Source organism: Ylistrum balloti, unplaced genomic scaffold (assembly GCF_031769215.1).
Source record: "Ylistrum balloti isolate Yb309-2 unplaced genomic scaffold, AGI_CSIRO_Ybal_v1 Utg369924, whole genome shotgun sequence".
Classification (NCBI taxonomy): domain Eukaryota; kingdom Metazoa; phylum Mollusca; class Bivalvia; order Pectinida; family Pectinidae; genus Ylistrum; species Ylistrum balloti.
In genome coordinates, this window is record NW_026782040.1 from 48,540 (window position 1) to 72,569 (window position 24,030).

General features: G+C 36.2%; 1 protein-coding gene across 1 annotated transcript; it reads right to left on the bottom strand.

Moving 5' to 3' along the window:
- Positions 1 to 1,043: 1,043 nt before the first annotated feature.
- LOC132546952 (phosphatidylinositol 3-kinase catalytic subunit type 3-like) lies at positions 1,044 to 23,925 on the bottom strand. Its single transcript, XM_060210682.1, has 23 exons — positions 23,769 to 23,925; positions 22,616 to 22,804; positions 22,131 to 22,274; positions 21,304 to 21,427; positions 20,724 to 20,906; positions 19,601 to 19,672; positions 18,452 to 18,556; positions 18,240 to 18,332; positions 15,771 to 15,956; positions 15,039 to 15,184; positions 14,152 to 14,260; positions 13,533 to 13,600; positions 12,600 to 12,705; positions 11,718 to 11,834; positions 11,129 to 11,266; positions 10,429 to 10,557; positions 7,851 to 7,920; positions 5,984 to 6,133; positions 5,454 to 5,528; positions 4,834 to 5,002; positions 4,475 to 4,565; positions 3,922 to 4,047; positions 1,044 to 2,053 (listed from the first exon to the last, which is right to left on the bottom strand). Exons 1-23 carry the CDS (start codon positions 23,846 to 23,848, stop codon positions 2,039 to 2,041), a joined length of 2,685 nt encoding a protein of 894 aa, XP_060066665.1. The 5' UTR covers positions 23,849 to 23,925; the 3' UTR covers positions 1,044 to 2,038.
- Positions 23,926 to 24,030: the final 105 nt, after the last annotated feature.

The following is a 24,030-nucleotide window of genomic DNA, read 5'->3' on the forward strand; positions in this document are numbered from 1 at the left end:
TGGGCCAAGTATTAGCCCCTAGGCCTTCTAGTATTTGAGAAGAAGTTATTTAAAGATTTTGACATATTTGACCCCTGTGACCTTGAAAGTTGTTCAAGGTCATTCATTTAAACAAACTTGATAGCCCTTCATCCCAGCATGCCACAGGCACAATATCAGCAATCTGAGCCTTTTGGTTATTGAGAAGAAGTTGTTTAAAGATTTTAACATATTTGACCCCTGTGACCTTTAAAGTGGGTCAAGGTCATTCATTTGAACAAACTTGGTAGTCCTTCATCCTAGCATGTCACAGGCCCAATATCTACACTCTGAGCCTTTTGGTTAATGAGAAGAAGTTGTTTAAAGATTTTAACATATTTGACCCCTGTGACCTTTAAAGTGGGTCAAGGTCATTCATTTGAACAAACTTGGTAGAGCTCCATGCCAGTATCCTCTGTGCCAAGTATTAGCCCCCTAGACCTTCTAGTATTTGAGAAGAAGTCGTTTGAATGAAAAGTTTACGGACGGCGCACGGCGCACGGCGGACGGCGCACGGCGCACGGCGGACGACGACGGACGAAGCATGATGACTATAGGTCATCGGACCCTTCGGGTCAGATGACCTAATAAAAGGGTTATTATATAGGTGCAACAAATTTTCACCCTCATTATAAAACCCACATTCCTGTTTAAAGATGAAGAGGGTGAATATTTCCCAATGTACAGTATACTCTTACAACAGAAAGTCTTATTCTGTGGTTTGATGAATGAATTCAATTTTCAAATTACCTTATCTATTTAATTTCCAAAAACCAATTACACCTTTATAAACTGACCAAATATTTAGGTCCCAGTGATGACATCCAGTGTAGACAGATTATTCACAAATCTTCACACAAGTGCTTCTCTCAAGTCCCTGAATGCAATGGTGATGGAAAAAAATCTATGACTATCAATTCAAACCACACAATTTTATAAAAATTACATATGTCTGATGTTTCATCTTCAAATCTTTGTATCAGTAGTATCTGTCATCTTAATGCCAAAAATAAGGAAATATCTAATTGAATGAATACATTTATTCATAACATCTTCAGTATGGTTTCCATAAGTTAACCATACTAACATTATAGAAGTGGAATATTCACTCCACACATTACATACTGTAGAACTGAGATCAGGCAGGCATACCTGTTCAGCAACACAATAAATTTCATAATCCTTCCAACTCCAGCTTGGATAGATGAAGTAAAGCTAGCTTGATAGATAGAACCCCTCTGAATCGGTGTTCGTATTGCACAGTCTCGCATCACGAGGGGAAAAATAAACATACAGTCCTTTATCACTATTTGTAAATCAATGAACACCTCATTATCAGTACTAGAGCTCAATATACTTAAATCGTTATATTTATCAGATAAATATGACACACAACCCACTTAGATCAGACTACAGATCTTGCTCTCCCCTTCTGTATGTCAGTTATGATTCTGTATCAACTCCTGAAGTATGATCCAGATTAGATGTTATCCAACTCCCTATGTGTTTTGGATGTTAGTTAAATATCCAGGTATGTTTCACCCTTTAGAAGTCTCTTGGTTTGGATGTTAGTTAAATATCCAGGTATGTTTCACCCTTTAGAAGTCTCTTGGTTTGGATGTTAGTTAAATATCCAGGTATGTTTCACCCTTTAGAAGTCTCTTGGTTTGGATGTTAAATATCCAGGTATGTTTCACCCTTTAGAAGTCTCTTGGTTTGGATGTTAAATATCCAGGTATGTTTCACCCTTTAGAAGTCTCTTGGTTTGGATGTTAAATATCCAGGTCTCTTTCACCCTTTAGAAGTCTCTTGGTTTGGATGTTAATTATCCAAGTCTGTTTCACCCTTTAGAAGTCTCTTGGTTTGGATGTTAAATATCCATGTCTGTTTCACCCTTTAGGAGTCTCTTGGTTTGGATGTTAAATATCCAGGTCTGTTTCACCCTTTAGAAGTCTCATCACCAATGTGAGATCATGTTGGACACATGTCTGATTGATCCCGAAGTCGTATACATAGCTATTCACTTTCTCCAATACTGCAAAAGAAATATTCCTATATTCAAATCCTTTATCATTATTGTAAATTGACAGAGCTGTAAACTGAAGGCAGATAATCCCCTTCATCAATATATATAAACGATCAAAATGAAATACAAATGAATACAAACTACCCCTGCAATCCAAATTTATATTTCCATAAGATACATTATTTGAATTTGTGGTATACCACAAAAAACACTAACAGGAAAAGAAACCTTGTTTATAACCATAACTTCCACCAAGCCAGGAGTTGGTGACAAGTTTTTAACTCAAAATAAAAAATCATGTCATTTCTAATTGTGATCGATGCAAACAATTAATCAATTTCTTTGTGTAAATCTTGTGTCAACCATATTTGTAAGAAGCCTCTGAAGACATGAAGGTTTATACCATGGAAACAGAAATCTACACTGACAGATATTCAGATTGAAACCATGGAAACAGAAATCTACACTGATAGACATTCAGATTGAAACCGTGGAAACAGAAATCTACACTGATAGACATTCAGATTGAAACCATGGAAACAGAAACCTACACTGATAGACATTCAGATTGAAACCATGGAAACAGAACCTACACTGATAGTCATTCAGATTGAAACCATGAAACAGATATCTACACTGACAGACATTCAGATTGAAACCATGGAAACAGAAATCTACAGTGAAAGACATTCAGATTGAAACCATGGAAATAGATATCTACACTGACAGACATTCAGATTCAAACCATGGAAACAGAAATCTACACTGACAGACATTCAGATTCAAACCATGGAAACAGATATCTACACTGACAGACATCCAGATTAAAACCACGGAAACAGAAATCTATACTGACAGACATGTGCGTGGAGGTTATGGAAACAGAAATCTACAGTTATAGATATTCAGATTGAAACCATGGAAACAGAAATCTACACTGATAGACATTCAGATTGAAACCGTGGAAACAGAAATCTACACTGATAGACATTCAGATTGAAACCATGGAAACAGAAACCTACACTGATAGACATTCAGATTGAAACCATGGAAACAGAACCTACACTGATAGACATTCAGATTGAAACCATGAAACAGAAATCTACACTGACAGACATTCAGATTGAAACCATGGAAACAGAAATCTACAGTGAAAGACATTCAGATTGAAACCATGGAAATAGATATCTACACTGACAGACATTCAGATTGAAACCATGGAAACAGAAATCTACACTGACAGACATTCAGATTCAAACCATGGAAACAGATATCTACACTGACAGACATCCAGATTAAAACCACGGAAACAGAAATCTACACTGACAGACATTCAGATTCAAACCATGGAAACAGATATCTACACTGACAGACATCCAGATTAAAACCACGGAAACAGAAATCTATACTGACAGACATGTGCGTGGAGGTTATGGAAACAGAAATCTACAGTTATAGATATTCGGATAGACACCATAGAAACAGAAATCTGAACTGACAAACATGTACATTGATGCCATGGAAACAGAAATCTATACTGACAGACATGTGCGTGGAGGTTATGGAAACAGAAATCTACAGTTATAGATATTCGGATAGACACCATAGAAACAGAAATCTGAACTGACAAACATGTACATTGATGCCATGGAAACAGAAAACTACACTGACAGACATTCAGATAGACACCAAGGATACAAAAGTTTATATTGACAAATGCAGATCTATGCTCCTGATTAAGACATCTCATTCTGTATTGACGAACCAGGACTGTTATATGAAACATTACTAAGAATGTTTTACAATAAATTCCGTCATAGTCCTGATAACATGGTTAGAAACTCTAGGTAATACAACATGACGATTGTAGCACAGACCTGAGCCATTTTGTGTAATTGCTCTACGATGACCGCCATCATGGCCGACACACTAACATCGATCACATTTTGCATGTAATGGACCGCTTCTTCATCTGTCAAATGTAATACAAACTTATCCTGCACCTAAAACACACACAAAAGTTTATTAGGATTTGCTTCCTGAATACATAGGTTTGGATTAAAATGAGATCATGGTAACGACAAATATGGAAAACTGATCAGATATCAAGATAATGTTTACCAAGTAATTTACCTTATTCATTGGACAATAAGTCCATACCTGGTAATATGCCCATCCATATATATTAATATTCAGTAAAAAATAGCAGATCAAAGCTATGTCTTTGTCCTGTAATAAGCCCATCTTCTGAATTTGTGTCAGGTGTAATACAGTTCATGCATAGTATGTCAGGACCAGTACTTATAACCATACAAATTTATCACAATGTACAAATACAGATTTGAACCAAAAGACATCAGTACAACACAAGGTGAATTTGTTTTTAAAAGGCTTGAGTGGTAAAATATGACAAAACAAGACATCAATTACCTTTTTGACAGTTTTATCTGGCTCCAACGCTATGTCTGGAATGTTGGCATCCAACATAAGAGAAAATAGATTCAAAATAAGATTGGCCGACCTGAAAATCAAAATTATAAAAAGTTAGAATGTCTGAATATATCATATAAAACTTAAACAGTCAAATAAGCAAGATATTTTTTTATTTTTCCTATACTTTTTACACATTTATGCATAAAAACTAGAGTACAATTTCTCAATAACTTTTGTCTAAGAATTGTAAATCTGTGATATAAATATCATTCCATACATGTAAAACAATAGAACATTTTTTCCAATTGACATTACCACACATCAAGTTAACTTGTAAACTTCAAGATCTTCCTCACCTCCGAATGGCCAAGAAGGAAGTGTAACACAATTTTTTAAATTCATGGAAATGTTCAGAAGATGTTCCTCCCATAGCCTCTACCATCTCTTTACTCAACCTCATCGGAGATGGCATGGGCTTGGGGTCGCGACCTAGGATGTATCCGAAGTCGATGTGGAATAACTTCCCTGTGAAGTGAAGAAGAAGATATGTATAAATACGAGTGCAATGCTAATATGGCCACATCTGATCTTTCTATATTTCCTAGTTAGGTGTAAAAAAAATTGAGTTTGTTGTCCTGAAGAAGTCCAGTGACAGGTGAAACTGGTTGACAGTAATGGAATAAATTAAGACACCTACTCTGATGCTGTTGTGAATGTGATACTCTTACTTAAACTGACTGAACATTCAAAACTACCTGACAATGACAGCAGGGAGATCTCTCATTCAATGCTTCATTCAGATCCTTCTGAATAGCCCAGTCCCTCCAATATGATGTGTACTGCGAGAGAAACTTGTAAAGCACCATGTTGTCAGTACACTTCACAGTCCTTGGTGAATAATGCCAAGCAATAGGATGTGTTACATGGCTGGAAAACCAGCAACTAACCAACAGAAGAGTGCTGCAATGGTACTCACCTGTTTTTGTTAACAGTAAGTTGTCAAGGTGACGGTCTCCAACACCCAAAACGTATGTAACAACAGAGTAGCCAGCTAAAGATGAAGAAGAGAACACTATACAGTCTTTCTTTGCCATATGTACATTCTATGCTCATACCTTTTTCATCTGTATATTGTAGTTTACGAACAATTCAAACACTTCAAGCTCAATGATACCATAATATTACTAAGCATTATTAAAACTGGATCAAATTAGTATAGGAATAAATCAGCATGATTTTTATTTAAGATTCATAAAAACCATCAAAATACTGATCAATTACTAATAATCAAAATAATAAGTAGGTGATTAGAAATCAGATTCAAGATATAGATAAAAATTGTATTTCTTCATGCTTAACTTGAATATTTCTACATACCAGTAAAATATCTATAATTAGTATCAGTAAATTCTTATCTATGGAATTATTTCCTGTACTTGTCTTCATTGTTTTATAAAATGAGATTCCTTTTTTTTTTTTTACAAAATAAAGCCGGCGTTCACTTACCACAGCTTTTGATATAATTGTCCATGACCTCTGGAGATATACCATACGGAGCGCCCTCTGCTGGTGCATGTTTACGAAAGAAGTTTTGAATACTGCCATCTTTGTCTAAAACGTCAGCAACATTAATGGAATCAATATACTGGACAAGTCCTGTAAAAATGAAATAACATGTATATTACAATTTCTTCCTAAAACATTAAAAGAACTTAACATATTTATTGAAATTTTAAAGGGTACATTTTAAGTTATGATTATTGATAGACGCTTTTAAATTTTTTCTTATTTTTTTTTTTTTTTTTACAAATTGTCGTACATGATTTCTTGAAATAAATGTTTTGATAGATAACAGAAAAATACAGTGAGAAAAAGAACTTAATGAATTGTGTCCTATGTACACCAACTACACCAAAAACAAACCTGAGCGAAAGAATATCTGTCACTATACATTACACCAATGTAACCTTCCAAGTACTCAAGTAGCCCGGCTGATGTTTTGATCACTATCCAGTAAATATGTCAGCTGAAACTCACTGTGTTTACTACTGAGAGCTTATATTAAGTGATGTCTAAATGACCTTTAGTTAAACTCACTGTGTTTACTACTGAGAGCTTATACTAAGTGATGTCTAAATGACCTTTAGTTAAACTCACTGTGTTTACTACTGAGAGCTTATACTAAGTGATGTCTAAATGACCTTTAGTTAAACTCACTGTGTTTACTACTGAGAGTTTATACTAAGTGATGTCTAAATGACCTTTAGTTAAACTCACTGTGTTTACTACTGAGAGCTTATATTAAGTGATGTCTAAATGACCTTTAGTTAAACTCACTGTGTTTACTACTGAGAGCTTATATTAAGTGATGTCTAAATGACCTTTAGTTAAACTCACTGTGTTTACTACTGAGAGCTTATACTAAGTGATGTCTAAATGACCTTTAGTTAAACTCACTGTGTTTACTACTGAGAGCTTATACTAAGTGATGTCTAAATGACCTTTAGTTAAACTCACTGTGTTTACTACTGAGAGCTTATACTAAGTGATGTCTAAATGACCTTTAGTTAAACTCACTGTGTTTACTACTGAGAGCTTATACTAAGTGATGTCTAAATGACCTTTAGTTAAACTCACTGTGTTTACTACTGAGAGCTTATACTAAGTGATGTCTAAATGACCTTTAGTTAAACTCACTGTGACCTCTACTGAAGCTCACCACGTGCCAATCTAACCACTAACAATAGTCCAGCGGATGGGACTTTAAATGGTGGCCCGTGTGAGGACTGTTTGCTCTCAGACTCTCTAATGATACTTCTGTAGCTTTTTGAAAAAGAGTAGGCATAATAATGCCAGTCCAAAGGTTTAGGGATAATGTTAGGCTATACAATTGTTTTCTAAGGCATTAAAGGGACTTCAAAATTACTCTAACCTAAACCAAATCTAAGTAAGCCCCCAATTCTTCCTTTCAGCTTCTGGACATGTTGCAAATTGCTAGAGTTAGGATACAGCATCATTGAGCCCCGGAGCTGTCTTCTATAATTAGCATAATCAAATGTTCACTGCTACAGATGGTTCCACCCTCTGAGAGGGATTCAAGTCAGCCCTTCACGTCACCAGAACACTGACAATCCTTGGTGAGATGATACCTGGCAATGGGAGGAGTTGCAGAGATGGAAAACCTGTCAACCAACCAACTTTCCATGATTAGTACTAGTAGCTAATACTCAAAGACCTTTAAATTACCTCTACTGAAACTCACTGTGTTTTACTGATAGCTAATACTTACTGACCTTTCAATGACCCCTATTGAAACTTACCATGTTTACTACTGTATCCAACACTTACTGACCTTTAAATGACCTCTACTCACCATGTTTACTACTGGTTGCCAATACCTTGTAAGGTAATAACTTGAGATCCAGATTCTCCCTTCTTAGTAGCTGAAAAAACATCAGTTTCATAATATGTATTTAACTTTTGTTTCAGATCATCAACTTGGTAATATCTTTTAAATACATTAAAACAACACTCTAGACAAGTCATATTAATGACTTTAAATACATTATAACAACACTCCAGACAGTGTCAATGCAGTTTACAGTTATAACTGTTCTTACCAGTGACTGTCTCCCAGGTTTGAGGGAGATATGATAAATTGTCTCCCAGGTTTGAGGGAGATATGATAAATTGTCTCCCAGGTTTGAGGGAGATATGATAAATTGTCTCCCAGGTTTGAGGGAGATATGATAAATTGTCTCCCAGGTTTGAGGGAGATATGGTCCCAGGTCTGAGGGAGATATGATAAATTGTCTCCCAGGTTTGAGGGAGATATGATAGATTGTCTCCCAGGTTTGAGGGAGATATGATAAATTGTCTCCCAGGTTTGAGGGAGATATGATAAATTGTCTCCCAGGTTTGAGGGAGATATGATAGATTGTCTCCCAGGTTTGAGGGAGATATGATAGATTGTCTCCCAGGTTTGAGGGAGATATGATAGATTGACTTCCAGGTTTGAGGGAGATATGATGAATCGTCTCCCAGGTTTAAGGGGGATTTGATAAATTATCTCCCAGGTTTGAGGGAGATATGATAAATTGTCTCCCAGGTTTGAGGGAGATATGATAGATTGTCTCCCAGGTTTGAGGGAGATATGATAGATTGTCTCCCAGGTTTGAGGGAGATATGATAGATTGTCTCCCAGGTTTGAGGGAGATATGATAGATTGTCTCCCAGGTTTGAGGGAGATATGATAGATTGTCTCCCAGGTTTGAGGGAGATATGATAGATTGTCTCCCAGGTTTGAGGGAGATATGATAAATTGTCTCCCAGGTTTGAGGGAGATATGATAGATTGTCTCCCAGGTTTGAGGGAGATATGATAGATTGTCTCCCAGGTTTGAGGGAGATATGATAGATTGTCTCCCAGGTTTGAGGGAGATATGATAGATTGTCTCCCAGGTTTGAGTATGATAGAATTGTCTCCCAGGTTTGAGGGAGATATCTCCCAGGTTTGAGGGAGGTTTGAGGGATGATAGATTGTCTCCCAGGTTTTTAGATTGTCTCCCAGGTTTGAGGGAGATATGATGAGATTGTCTCCCAGGTTTGAGGGAGATATGATAGATTGTCTCCCAGGTTTGAGGGAGATGATAGGTTTGATAGATTGTCTCCCAGGTTTGAGGGAGGAGATGTCTCCCAGGTTTGAGGGTGATATGACAGAATGTCTCCCAGGTTTGAGGGAGATATGATAGATTGTCTCCCAGGTTTGAGGGAGATATGATAATTGTCTCCCAGGTTTGAGGGAGATATGATAGATTGTCTCCCAGGTTTGAGGGAGATATGACAGAATGTCTCCCAGGTTTGAGGGAGATATGATAATTGTCTCCCAGGTTTGAGGGAGATATGATAGATTGTCTCCCAGGTTTGAGGGAGATATGATAGATTGTCTCCCAGGTTTTGTCTCCCAGGTTTGAGGGAGATATGACAGAATGTCTCCCAGGTTTGAGGGAGATATGACAGAATGTCTCCCAGGTTTGAGGGAGATATGATAGATTGTCTCCCAGGTTTGAGGGAGATATGATAGATTGTCTCCCAGGTTTGAGGGAGATATGATAGATTGTCTCCCAGGTTTGAGGGAGATATGACAGAATGTCTCCCAGGTTTGTCAGATTGTCTCCCAGGTTTGAGGGAGATATGACAGAATGTCTCCCAGGTTTGAGGGAGATATGATAGATTGTCTCCCAGGTTTGAGGGAGATATGACAGAATATCTCCCAGGTTTAAGGGGGATTTGATAAATTGTCTCCCAGGTTTGAGGGAGATATGACAGAATGTCTCCCAGGTTTGAGGGAGATATGATAGATTGTCTCTCAGGTTTGAGGGAGATATGATAGATTGTCTCCCAGGTTTGAGGGAGATATGATAGATTGTCTCCCAGGTTTGAGGGAGATATGATAGATTGTCTCTCAGGTTTGAGGGAGATATGACAGAATGTCTCCCAGGTTTGAGGGGGATTTGATAAATTGTCTCCCAGGTTTGAGGGAGATATGATAGATTGTCTCCCACGTGTGAGGGAGATATGATAGATTGTCTCCAGGGTTTGAGGGTGATATGATAGATTGTCTCCCAGGTTTGAGGGAGATATGATAAATTGTCTCCCAGGTGTGAGGGAGATATGATAAATTGTCTCCCAGGTTTGAGGGAGATATGATAGATTGTCTCCCAGGTTTGAGGGAGATATGATAGATTGTCTCACAAGTTTGAGGGTGATATGATGGACTGTTTCCCTTAATTTTGATATGATAGATTGTCACCTAAATCTAATGGAAACAGGAATGGTTACTGCACAGAAACAAATATTGTTTTCAAAACAAATCCAGGAAAAAGTGTATAATTGTGTCAAACATCTTACCTGTTAACAATGTGTAGGTTATTTCCAAACACCATACCTTACCTTGTCCATTAGAGAGATCATTTGTAAAATAAGCTGGTCCTGTCGAAGGTCATCTCCATGTTTGAATAAGGCAACATAATCTGGCCCATCCATCGTCTTGAAAGTAAGCTTACAAGGCATCAGAGCACTCTACAACATAACAAGGGGCCCTTGGGTCTTAACGATCATCCGCCTATAAAGACCTATATATGAAAGAGGCAAAATAGGCCTTAAATGAACTGCTCAACTACTCTACAGCTTACATAGCGACAATGTTGGTTCATCAAGACATTTTCTGCAAACTTGAAATCATATTCTTTACACATGCACTACACAATTGCAATTACTAAGGATGTATTGCTTGTTGAAAAAGCAAACTACAGGCCCAATATCAAGACCATTGGCCTTTTGGTTATTGAGAGTTATTAAGCATTTCAACACTTTTGACCCCTATAATCTTGAAAGTTGGTCCAATATCAGCACCCTGGGTCTTTTGGTTATTGAGAAGAAGTCATTTAAACATTTGAACACATTTGAAACCTGTGACCTTGAAAGTGGGTCAATGTCATTCGTATCAACAAAGTTGGTAGCCCTACATCCTAAACAGGGTAGGCTTCTGTAGGCACTATTTTGATAACCATTACACATCAAGTTATTTTTTGAAGTTTAAACAGCAATTTTATTGCGTTTTAATTTCACAACCTTTACACATTTCACTTACTTTAAATAGTACAGCTTTTTCAGGAATAATTCCACACACTTTTACATCAGGATCTAGTGGAAGAGGGAGTGGTTCAAAGTCAGAAAAATTTATCTTACATACTTCAGAGTCCTGCAGTAAGGCTTGAAGTCGCTCAATCTGTAAGCAAAATGTAAATTGTGTTTTATCCTTACAAAGACCCTGGCATTTTCAAAGCAATTAGGTACAACATATATTCCGTGATGGAAATATAATCAAATCTGTTTGCAACAAGAGTCAATGTTTAATATAGATATCTCCTACACATAAACTGATAATGTACATTAAAATGTTCATGGAAATATATACTAAACTCAAACTTGGAACAAACAAGATGTATCTTTGAAGGAAAGCAAAAAAAATCCTATTAATGATTTTAACCACTTATTTTCTAAGTACCTTTATTTACAATTTCATTCCATCCTCAAATATAGCAAAATAAAAAGCCCTCAAAAATAACAGCGTTTATCATACACATGTAATACTGATTGAACATGTTGATGAAGCACCAACAAGAAAATACATTCCAGATCTTAGAGTAAGTTGAGTAGATTATCAAAACTCAGCTCACCTTTTTCTTCCTGTTTCCACTCTCCCTGCTAACCATTTTTACCAGGTCAACAAGTTTATCTATAAACATTTGTTGCCTAGAAATAGTTGCTCGTCTCAACCGCGAGTCTGGTCCACCCTGTACAACAACAACATCAAATTTCTCATTCTAAGTTCACTGGTGATTCAGTTGTTATATTCCCCTTAAAGTTCCACTACAGTTAGATTGATGATGATGAAAGTTTTAGATGTGATTCTTGTGGCTGAAAGCCAAATATTCCAGCAATAAGCCCAGGGGGCTTCTAGCTTCTAGCTGAAGAATGTGTGGGTGGGCTTTATACTGGGCAATTGATGATTATCATAGTTATAGTTATGTTTCTAGTAGCTGAAAATTTATATTCAGCAAAATTTCATCTGTCAATCAAAATCTCAGAAGATGTTTATTTGTAAACAATGTTTCCAATGGATAGACACGTATTTCAACTACCAGTATTGTAAAATCCTATATTTTCACGGGATTCAATTTTCATGGTTTTTCAAAAAAAAAAAAAGCAAAAAAACACCACTTTTTTGTGGACATTTCATTTTGTAGATAAATATAGAAATATAGTCTTATAAACCTACATTAATTTATACAGTTTACACACCCCCAAAATTAACAAATAAAATAATTGCCCAGAAAAATTAAGTGTTTTACAGTATACAGTAGTCTAGAAAACCAAACAGTAGAGTGAGTGGGATGAAGGACCAAAGTCATGTGTAGGAAATTTTATCTTGGAAGCAGGATATCATTAACAGAATAGAATATTTGATTAATGTATTCTATCCCTGAACATATCGAAAAAAATTCAGGCATACATAATTAGGTGTATATAATAAGTATACACCAAATTCTTCATCTTACCTTAAAGAGTGCCTGGCTGAAACGTTTCATTACAAAATGATACATCTCGGTGACTTTTTGGTTTTTAGCCGAGCTATCTGAGTCTATACTCTCCACTGACAAGAACCTGTGGTTGATGTAGAAATTAAAGATAAACAGTGTAGAATAGCAAAACTGTGTATGACAAAGAAAAGTTACAAGACTTTGAACTTTCCATCAACAGATTTCATTCGAATGTTAACCACTAATGATATCTAACAGCACAAAGTTTCACAAATGTTAAATCTTAATTCATCAAGTCCTTATCTGGTTTAGGGGAAATATCTACTTCCTGTCCTGACACAGTATCCTCACAAAATATTCATCACTGAAAGTGATTCTTTAGGGATATAAAAGCCATATTTGGAGGGTTTATCAAGGGATGTCATACTCACAAGAGTGATGTCATTTACAGTCCTTTGAATGACACTTCATTCCAGTTAGTATAATGTTTTTTTCACTTTGTTTTAAAAGAAATGACATATCTCAGTATAACTAATCCTACTGATAATTGAACTTGACTTGTCATATCTAGTATCATGTAAGACACATAATTATGCTGAACACGAGGGAAACATTCACTCTGTGTATTTCTCACTCTCACATAAAACTGTTAAGTCTTTCCAAGAGTTAAATGTACATGTAGTTCAGCTTTGCAATGTCCTATGATAGCCCACCTTTTGTTTTCAACCAATTGGGGTAAAACAGTAGCATTTTCCACCAAAACGTGTTTAGTCAGATAAAATTTTTAGAATTTTGGTTAAAAAAGGGAAAATACAATAAAATTTCTATGTTGGCCTCAAAATCCCTCAGAAAGTTAAACTGAGATTTGAGTAACAGTCGTAAGGATATTTGTTTCCATTACTATGAGGTCAGTACAGTAAGTATTCCTGTAGACAACATCATTATTCTTACCAGTAGAAAAAGTTAGCCAGATTTGAGTTGTTACATGCCCGTGATATCAGAAACGTTGCTAGGTCCATCTGAAACAGGCAAGAATTGATCATCATAATTTGGAACTTCTCCAAACCTACCATGCATGGGACATGAACATTTGCTTGGTTCAGGGAGGGTTTGGTTTGCAAAAATGAATGAAGTTGACCAGTCAAGACTAGGACATCAATGATCTGAATCTGTTTTGTACACCATTAGGTTTGTGTATACACTGTATATGTAAAAATGGAAAGAACAAAAACAACATCACAGAGTAAAGATATTTCAATGAAGTGAAAGTTAATCATGTATTTGCGAAAATGTCTGAAGAGGTAAGTTTGCAAAATAAAGAATTCCCAAAATCTTTCTTAGTTACAGTGTAGAAAGAACATATAAACAAAAAACAACAAAAAAGACTTTAAATAAAACAACGAAGTGTAAAGATGCTTTGGGGAATCCTTAAAACATTTTACACTCGAAATGATGCCTAAGGTGTAGGCATTGGTAGAATGGTAGAAAGTTCCCACAAATACTTCATGTTGTATAGAATATTATATCTAGTTAATTCTTGGATTTTTGTTAAACATAAGTAAGAACTCACCTCTTTTTCTAGCTTAGCTTCTGGACTTTCCTCTGACTTTGGTGAAATGCCTCCCAGTGCATCTAGAATAGAGTCGTGAGAGGAGGCCCGAGACAACATACTCACAGACCTAAGGAAACAGTATTAGGCTACTGATAATTTATACCATTACCGTACAGCGTGTAACTTGTGCAGTCTACACATTTTCATAGCTTTCCTAACTGCAGTGATTGAACAACCTGAGTAAAGAAACTTATTTCATATGCTAAACACAAAACTTAATCAAATTCAACATCACCATAACTTCAGTGGATGTAAATGGAATTTCCCGGATTTCCTTAAGTGGTTTTTTTCTACAACCTAATCTTTTAGAATTGCTAAAATACATGTACAGGCAATTCACTTGACCTTCGACATTTAGCATTCAAATGACCCTTGATAAATAGCATTTGGTTGACCCCTGACATTTGGCATTCAGTTGACCCTTGACATCTGGCATTCAGTTAACCCTTGATGTTTTACATTCAGTTTAACTTTAATATTTGACATTCCGTTGACCATTGACATTTGGCATCCAGTTGACCCTTGACATCTGGCATTCAGTTGACCCTTGATTTTGAAATTCAGTTGACCTTGACATTTGAAATTCAGTTGACCCTTGACATTTGGTATTCAACTGAATCTTGACACCTGCCATTCAGTTGACCCTTGATATTTGATGTGATCCATGACATTTGGCTGAGTTAAAACATATATGAAAAAGATGCACCCCTTCCAATCCAAGAGACAAAACTTATTTTTAGGGTCAAATCTTACTCTCTAAAATCTGCTGAATGTTCTTATTACTTATGATACTGAAAGCTCATGTGGTTGTTCTGACGAGAAAAGCTGACAATACGATAAAATACCTGTCCTTATCAGGGTAAAGCATGCCAGTATCAGCTGTACTGATAGAATCCCGTCGTGAACTCAAGTTATCCACACCATTCTTGATCTCCTCAAAATTCTCATATTTTAATGCTTGAACTAGCTGGAGGAAGTAGAGCAGCAAGTCCTGTAGACAAATATAATCAGACATGCTGACAATGACAGGTGCTCCTAAACTGTTTAATTAGATATAAAACTGTTGAGTAATTAGAGAACTCTGACAGTCCTTTCTTTTATTCTAACAAGGATGATCATTACTTTCACCAAGGAAAAGGTTTACAAAGGCTTGAAAGAGATGAAAATACATGTCTACCAGATCAACAAAGTTCAAACACTGAGAAATAAGCTGGAGCTCCTGACTAAGAATTAGCACTACCACCCACAGAAGAGAGGGGGTAAGGTAACCACCATACTTGGCTTAAATAAAAAATTTTATTTATAATTTACTCGCATCTCGTCAAATCAAGTTTTTTCTATATATATATATATATATATTTATACATATCATTCAATTGAATGAATCCCCTGACACCAGTTGTGTATGTTAACTTTATGAAGTAATTCTGTTCTATAACACCATGTCCTATACACAGCAGTGTTTTAGTGTTACCTCATCATCAGCCTGTCTCAGCCTGATAAATATTTCTGTTCTAATATACTGAGTTCTATTAAATCAGTTCCAAACACAATTTACTTCAGTGTTTTAGTGTTACCTCATCATCAGCTTGTCTCAGTCTGGACACAGCATACTTTCTCACTGTCGGGTGTTGATACACAGGTGACAGGAGTTCTAATGCGTCCTCAGCATCTATCGGGCTCCAGCGACTGAGTAGTTCAAGTGCCTGTCGCACTTCAAGGTGAAGCTTCCAGTTGACACACTTAAGGAATTTTGTCAGGGCCTGTAAATACAGGTAACAACAACCTGAACATAATCCACAGGTAACATGATAGGGCCTACACATAATATAGATAACAGAACAGGGCCTAGACATACCACAGTCAACATAACAGGGTCTACACATACCACAGTCAACATAACAAGGCATACACATACCACAGTCAACATAACAGGGCCTACACATACCACAGTCAACATAACAGGGCCTACACACACCACAGTCAGCATAACAGGGCCTACACATACCACAGTCAACATAACAGGGCCTACACATACCACAGTCAACATTACAGGGCCTACACATACCACAGTCAACATAACAGGGCCTACACATACCACAGTCAACATAACAGGGCCTACACATACAACAGTCAACATAACAGGGCCTACACATAATGCAAGTAACATAACAGGGCCTACACATACCACAGTCAACATAACAGGGCCTACACATACCACAGTCAACATAACAGGGCCTACACATAATGCAAGTAACAGAACAGGGCCTAGACATAACACAAGTAACATAACAGGGCCTACATATACCAAAGGTATCTCATAACTAGGCCTACAAATTAACATAGGTAACATAACAAGGCCTACACATACCACAGTCAACATAACAGGGCCTACACATACCACAGTCAACATAACAGGGCCTACACATACCACAGTCAACATAACAAGGCCTACACATACCACAGTCAACATTACAGGGCCTACACATACCACAGTCAACATAACAAGGCCTACACATACCACAGTCAACATTACAGGGCCTACACATACCACAGTCAACATAATAGGGCCTACACATAATGCAAGTAACATAACAGTACCTACACTTAACACAGGTAATATTAATAAACTTTATTTATTTTACAACAATTGGGAAGTATGTTTTCCCAACTTATAATAATCACTCTTGTTGGCTTGGATGGAAGCATGTGAGGGGTCTTATTCTGCAAATCGAACCCTGGACTACTAGGTGAAAGGCAAGTGCGTTACCACTGCGCCACTTAACCACCATATACACAGGTATCATAATAGGGTCTATTAATAATAAAAGTAAAATAACATGGCCTACATATAACAAGGGAACATAACATGAACTATATATAACACAACAGCATAACATGGCCTACACATAACACAGGTATCATAACACGGTCTTTATATTACAAAGGTAACATAACAGGGCCTACACATAACACAGGTATTGTAAAATAACCTACATATAACAAATGTTACATATCATGGTCTATACATAACACAGGCAGCATAACATGGCCTACACATAACACAGGTATCATAACAGGGCCTATATATAACGAAGGTAACATAACAGGGCCTACACATAACACAACAACATAACATGGCCTTTATATAACACAGGTAACATAACAGGGCCTATATATAACACAGGTAACATAACAGGGCCTATACATAACACAATAGCATAACATGGCCTACACATAACACAGGTATCATAACATAGCCTATATATAACGAAGGTAACATAACAGGGCCTACACATAACACAACAGCATAACATGGCCTTTATATAACACAGGTAACATAACAGGGCCTATATATAACACAGGTAACATAACAGGGCCTATACATAACACAACAGCATAGCATGGCCTACACATAACACAGGTATCATAACATGGCCTATATATAATGAAGGTAACATAACAGGGCCTACACATAACACAACAGCATAATATGGCCTTTATATAACACAGGTAACATAACAGGGCCTATATATAACACAGGTAACATAACAGGGCCTATACATAACACAACAGCATAGCATGGCCTACACATAACACAGGTATCATAACATGGCCTATATATAATGAAGGTAACATAACAGGGCCTACACATAACACAACAGCAGAATATGGCCTTTATATAACACAGGTAACATAACAGGGCCTATATATAACACAGGTAACATAACAGGGCCTATACATAACACAACAGCATAGCATGGCCTACACATAACACAGGTATCATAACATGGCCTATATATAATGAAGGTAACATAACAGGGCCTACACATAACACAACAGCATAACATGGCCTTTATATAACACAGGTAACATAACAGGGCCTATATATAACACAGGTAACATAACAGGGCCTATATATAACACAACAGCATAAAAGGGTATAAACATCATAAAAGTATCATAAATTGGTCTATACATAATTCAGTTGTTGTAACATGGCCTACTGATAACACAAGTATAAATAGCATCTTTCAGTTACTCACCTTTTTCTGGCTACAGAGGTAGAAACGAAACTTCCATATAAGGTCTTGTTCTTCTGATGTCAAAGGTTTGAAAGGAGGGTAAGTAGCAATGGCCTGTAAAATGAGATGATAAATGTACTTTGTTAAATCTATTAAACATTTACATGATAAGTGTACCATTGGACCAAGAAGACAGTTTTGGTCAATTTACAGATTGGATAAATGAAACATACATTTAGGAGATCTCTTGTCTTCGCATCTGGTTTCATATCTCTGTCTGTTGGTCCACTTCGTAAACTTCTGGCAAGCTTATGATGTTTGCTCTCCACAAGGTTTTCCTGTACATAAAGACGTTACAAATAATTCATAAAAGCTTTGTCACACCACCATTGTCAGAATACACCTGCCACATTTACTTTTGCTGTATTCCGCAGTGACAGAAAACAGCTGTATTTTAGCATATGCAGTAAATTGACAGAGTTACTCCCTGAATATTATGTTTAAAAATATAAATAGTTGTTGAAATAATCAAAAGCATGTATTATATTTATCCTGCACTATTGATTGAAAATCAGACCATTGAAACTTAAAAAAGTTTTGTTGTTCAAACTGTGTAAGTTGATTTATGAAAATTCATAAAATCACTGTTATATCCGATGATGTTTGGAACTATGTTTCAGTGCAGTGCAATTATTCAGGCAAAATTCAGAGCAACATTATTGTCAGGTAAACACAGTTTGAACAACAAAACTTTTTAAGTTTCAATGGTCTGATTTTCAATCAATAGTGCAGGATAAATAGAATACGTGATCAGAGTCTTAAAATAGTAGTTGTATTTCTCTGTACAGAGGCTCGCCACTTTTGTCTTTCTTCACCCTCACCAATCTACAGCTTACATTTTAAGACACGGACCATGTATTCTCTATACGTACTGAATACAAGCATACATGTATATATGATTAAATACATATGATGTAAACTTTATACAGAAATGAGTATACTAATCTATGTACAACATACATCAATATACAGTCAAACCTTGTAATCTCAAACTTTCATAACTCAAAGACCTCGTCCTTTAATTCAAAGTATTCCGTCGGTCTAGGCCTAATTTCACACTAAACATTTGAACTCATTTAAACTGAATAGTCGGATAACTTAAGGTTTTTCCTTGATCCTGCCAACTTCAAGATAATCAGGTTCGACTGTACATAAACATATATACAGTAAAATATATTCCCAACACCACTGAGCTGGTAAAAGAAAGGCAGATAAAAGCAATTAGAACAATGATAATCAAGCTAAATCAATTAAAACCCATATCAACAAATGACAGATCATAACAAATTAAAAACATCAAATAGTTCTGAGAAAGTCCTTACCGCCAGTATTTCTGGGTCTGGTATGGTGACTACGTCTGCATGTGTTCTGTAGTTAAATGGTTCATCACCATCCTACAAAATATAATCTTACCTTTGAATTTATCTTTTCATAAACAAAATCTTTAGATTCATCACATGCTGATAATTTCCTTGTAATTTGATGCTACATCAATTTGATTTCAACAAAATTGTACAAGTGATGTTAAAGACTGGCATTTCAGACAAACTTATCATGTGGTATCTTTTGACCGATGGCTAATAATCATCAGGTAAGGCAATAAAGGTTACACTCACATGCTTTTACTAAATCACATGTCTGGGACACTAGGACACCTGTAGTCATAGTGCTTCAAATACAACAAATTACCCTAAACCTTTCTTCATACAATTGTAAGCCTGAATGCTGAATGATATCTCCCATAATCAAGAAGTATACAACCATCTTGGATTTGGGGTAGAAATTCAATTTGGCAGCCAGAATTAACTTCGACCTGATGACCTAGCTTGGCCAGCGTGTTTCCTGTTTGGTTGTAAACAACTGATCTTCATACAGTCATCCTCATAACAAAATATGAACCAGTCAAAAGATATCAAATTTGACCTTGACTTCTGACTAGATTGACCTACAACCTAATGACCTTAAGCCTTGATTTGATAACTATGAATCTGAGAAAGTGCTTCTTACCGATAAGTGGCAGGTAAGTAACTAGTAAGTGAAAAATTCATGTATATTTATATTTATTTCGGATACTCCAGTGGTTACGCTCAATATCACTCTGTGCACCACTGGAACACTTCAAAATTGAAGGCACTCACAAGGTAATTTGACTGGTCTAGTGCAAGTGTCAGCAGAAAAAACTGACCAATCACAGACTGATATGCTCCTTTGAAGATTTCAAAGAGCGACACCAAACTTGAAAGCCAGTGCAACATACTACATGTATTATACCACCTCCAGATTCATTTGATATATGTTTTGTCTTACCCACAAGATGGCCATGAAATGTTCAAGGGGTGCAGAGAGCAATAGTGAGTGTCACCCCAGGAGTAATGACCTATATTACACAACACTATGTACAGTACAGGTAACTTAGATGATGTGATACAGTAGAACAAGATATACCTTTTCAAAGTAGATGACAGTATACTCCATCTCTTCATAGTGTATAAAGGGAAACTCAATCATTAGGTACATAAAGTTAGAGTCTCGTTTCTGTTTCTCATTAACCATCTCAATTTCCCTGAAGGTCAGTCGATCCAGCCAATCAACTTTTAACATATGGCCATCTCTATGTTTCTTACTCAGCTGAAATGTACAGGTTGAATCATTAGAATGTGTTTTTATTTAAAGGCATCACAATTTGATTAAATAATTTTACAAGCAATAATACAAACTTTCAGGGCAGTTGGTAGTTTAGTGAATGTTTTAAGCAAACAAAGGACTGGTCCAATATTAAAAGAATATGGAAGTGGGAAATAAATCCATGTTTTATTTAAAGAATGACTCTGATTATGAGCAGTGAACAACTTAAGGTAGCAATACACAGTTTCTCAGTGTGGCCATGGGCAATATTTTTTGTTCATTAGATTACCCCATCATGTGTTATGCATCATTCTTACATAACTTTACCTCGTCAAAATAGACTAGATCTCACAAACCATCATTCTAAAACCTAACGTAAACATTCATGTGACCTTGGTACCTTAGCTAGGCGACTCATCTGATCGTTTTTATCCTTGGTTTTCCCTGGTGTACTGGAGTTGTACTGCGGGTCAGACTCGACTTTAGGCCATACTTTTAGATCATGCATACCTTGCCGGAATGTTCTAAAAAAATAAACATAGCTGATATTTAGTTCGCTAGTGTATTGCAGAGTTAGACCCCTAACATCCCTGACAAGTCCTAGAAAGAGGAAACAGCTGTACGACACAGTTTAATTCATCGTTTTACTCTACTGTGTCTAATTCTAAATTTGTATGGAATAGTGCTATTGAATTTGCTATTCTCTTGTGTGTCTTTTATCACCTTGGCTAATGAATATACACTTTTAATGTACATACCATTACAATAACCCTTTATGATGTATTGAATATTTCAAATGTAAATTTGGGTGGTCGAGTCAGTGATGCATTGGTAACCCATTAACCTATCACTTAGATGTCCGGTGACTAGTTCCTCAATCAGACATGAAAAGACATGAGGCCATTTGTTTATCCATTTGGGTTTTTTTATAATTGGTACTCCAGTTTCATCCCATAGTAAAACCTCTCATATGCTTTGTTCGCTTCCAATTTACATGTATATATATATCACAAGGGTAATAGACATTGCTACATGTATTTCTATTGTTTGTTAATACAGTTAAGATTTTAAAAGCCAATCTTACAGATTTCAAGATGCTCCATGTTTTAATACAGGGGTAAAGAAATGAATTTGTAAAAAATACAAAACTGCAATATAGTCTAACACTTTCATCACACAAACAACAATCATCAATCACAAACAAAGAGAAACTTATTAAAGTAATACCCTCTTTTTCCAAACAGTGGTAGAGTTGTCCCCCCTACTGGGATGGTCTTGTCAGGGCCATAGATGTCCCATATGGTTAAAGCCAGAACAGCATTTCTTGGCAGGTCGTTATATTTCACAGGTAGTACCAGCCACTCGTTCCAACTATAAGTAATGTACATCAATATATGTATAGACCTTTTGTAATGTATAACCTAGTACAATGGGCAAATCTAAAATCACTTTGGTATTTGTGGTGACTTCTTTGAAAGACATAAGACTTGGTCGATATTTTTTATGTTATCAAAATTATAGATCTTTCAATAATGATAAAACATTCTATCAGTATTTTTTAACTGATCTTCATTTTACTTCACACACACAAGATACACTTGTACGTTGTAATAGACTAATTAAGTATTGACACTATTTTCAATATTTTATAGTGACTTAGTATAATTAATTTAATAATAAACATATATAGGTCAGCTTGAACATAGACTTACTTCCAACGTGTACTGAAGGCCTTGTAGGATGTACTGACTGCAAGGGACAGTGGTCGGCCATCTGAGAAAATCTGACATGTTACATAGAGATCTGCACATCCTTCCGTGTAAGCACCAGAAAACTTCAACATGGAGTCCTCCAGCAACTCTGTGTAACTTGGTCGTTCTCTCTCCCCCTCAAGGGTTCCACTTACATAACACATCAAGAGGCTTATGAATATAGTGATTCATGACAATAGAACTAACATTTTCACGTTTTCTGATTAAGTATATTATTCTGTTAAGATATTTTTTTTTCAGAATATAGTTCCTTAGAAAAAGAGCTAAATAAGAAATAGTTGGGGTTTCCTTTGCATATTTCTCATAGAACTAGAGGGCATCCCAGCCTCCCTTTTATGAGTGCAGAACATTTGGCAATTATGCAATATATTGTCACTTTATATGTAAAATATCAATAAAGGTGAAACAGTTTATTCAAAATCTTTTACTTTTAGATGTTACAGGCATCATCATGTCACCTTGACCACAATTCTTTGTTAGTGTACACAAGCTAGGACGTATTTCTCTCTAACCAAATGTATCCTTTTAAGTAAGGGTCCCGGGGGAGGATGAGGGTATTAATTCCCTGTCATCACAATGGTATGATGTCAAAGCAACAATTTATTGACATCATACATCAACAATGTGATAAATGCAACATTACATGTATAAATGTCCAAAAGGGGAGAAAGATAATTTACCTCCTTGAGAGTGAGATACTGTGATCTCCAATAAATTACCCCTCATGCTGCAATCACCCTACACACCGGTTCGTGTAAGTCAAATGTATCTAAGCAACAACTGGGTGTAAGATTCCTTTTTTTCTGATGAGTTGAATGTTGAGTAAAATTTTAAACATCTAGATCTATAAATTCAACATCGAAAATGATACTAACCATAAAATATCTATAGCGATTACATTATATCTCCTAGTCTACAACATCCATGGAGTGAGACACTGTCCATTAACAAAGAAATGACCGATAGGATGCAAATTTATCTATAATATAAGCCTAAGTAGGATGTGGTGTAAGCTTCCATATCTAAAGTTATATTATCGTAAACAACCAGTGATTATTTTGATCAGCTGATCATTTTTGACATGACAACTTACATTTTGATTTCCACATTTACGTCGAGATCACAACTATAAACATAGTTGAAACGATCAGTCATGCCTGACATATTGTTCATTTAAATAATGATGCGTTATATAGAACGTAGGCACTCGTGTGTGGTACTAAACTACGTTTGTTTTCATTTTCAGCTTTCATCCTCCCATACGTCAAGGGAGATAATGCCTAACCAGTGCAGAGTAAAATCTAGTACCCCCATTGTTAGTTCCGGCTATATTTATTTCTTCCGTTCTTTCATTA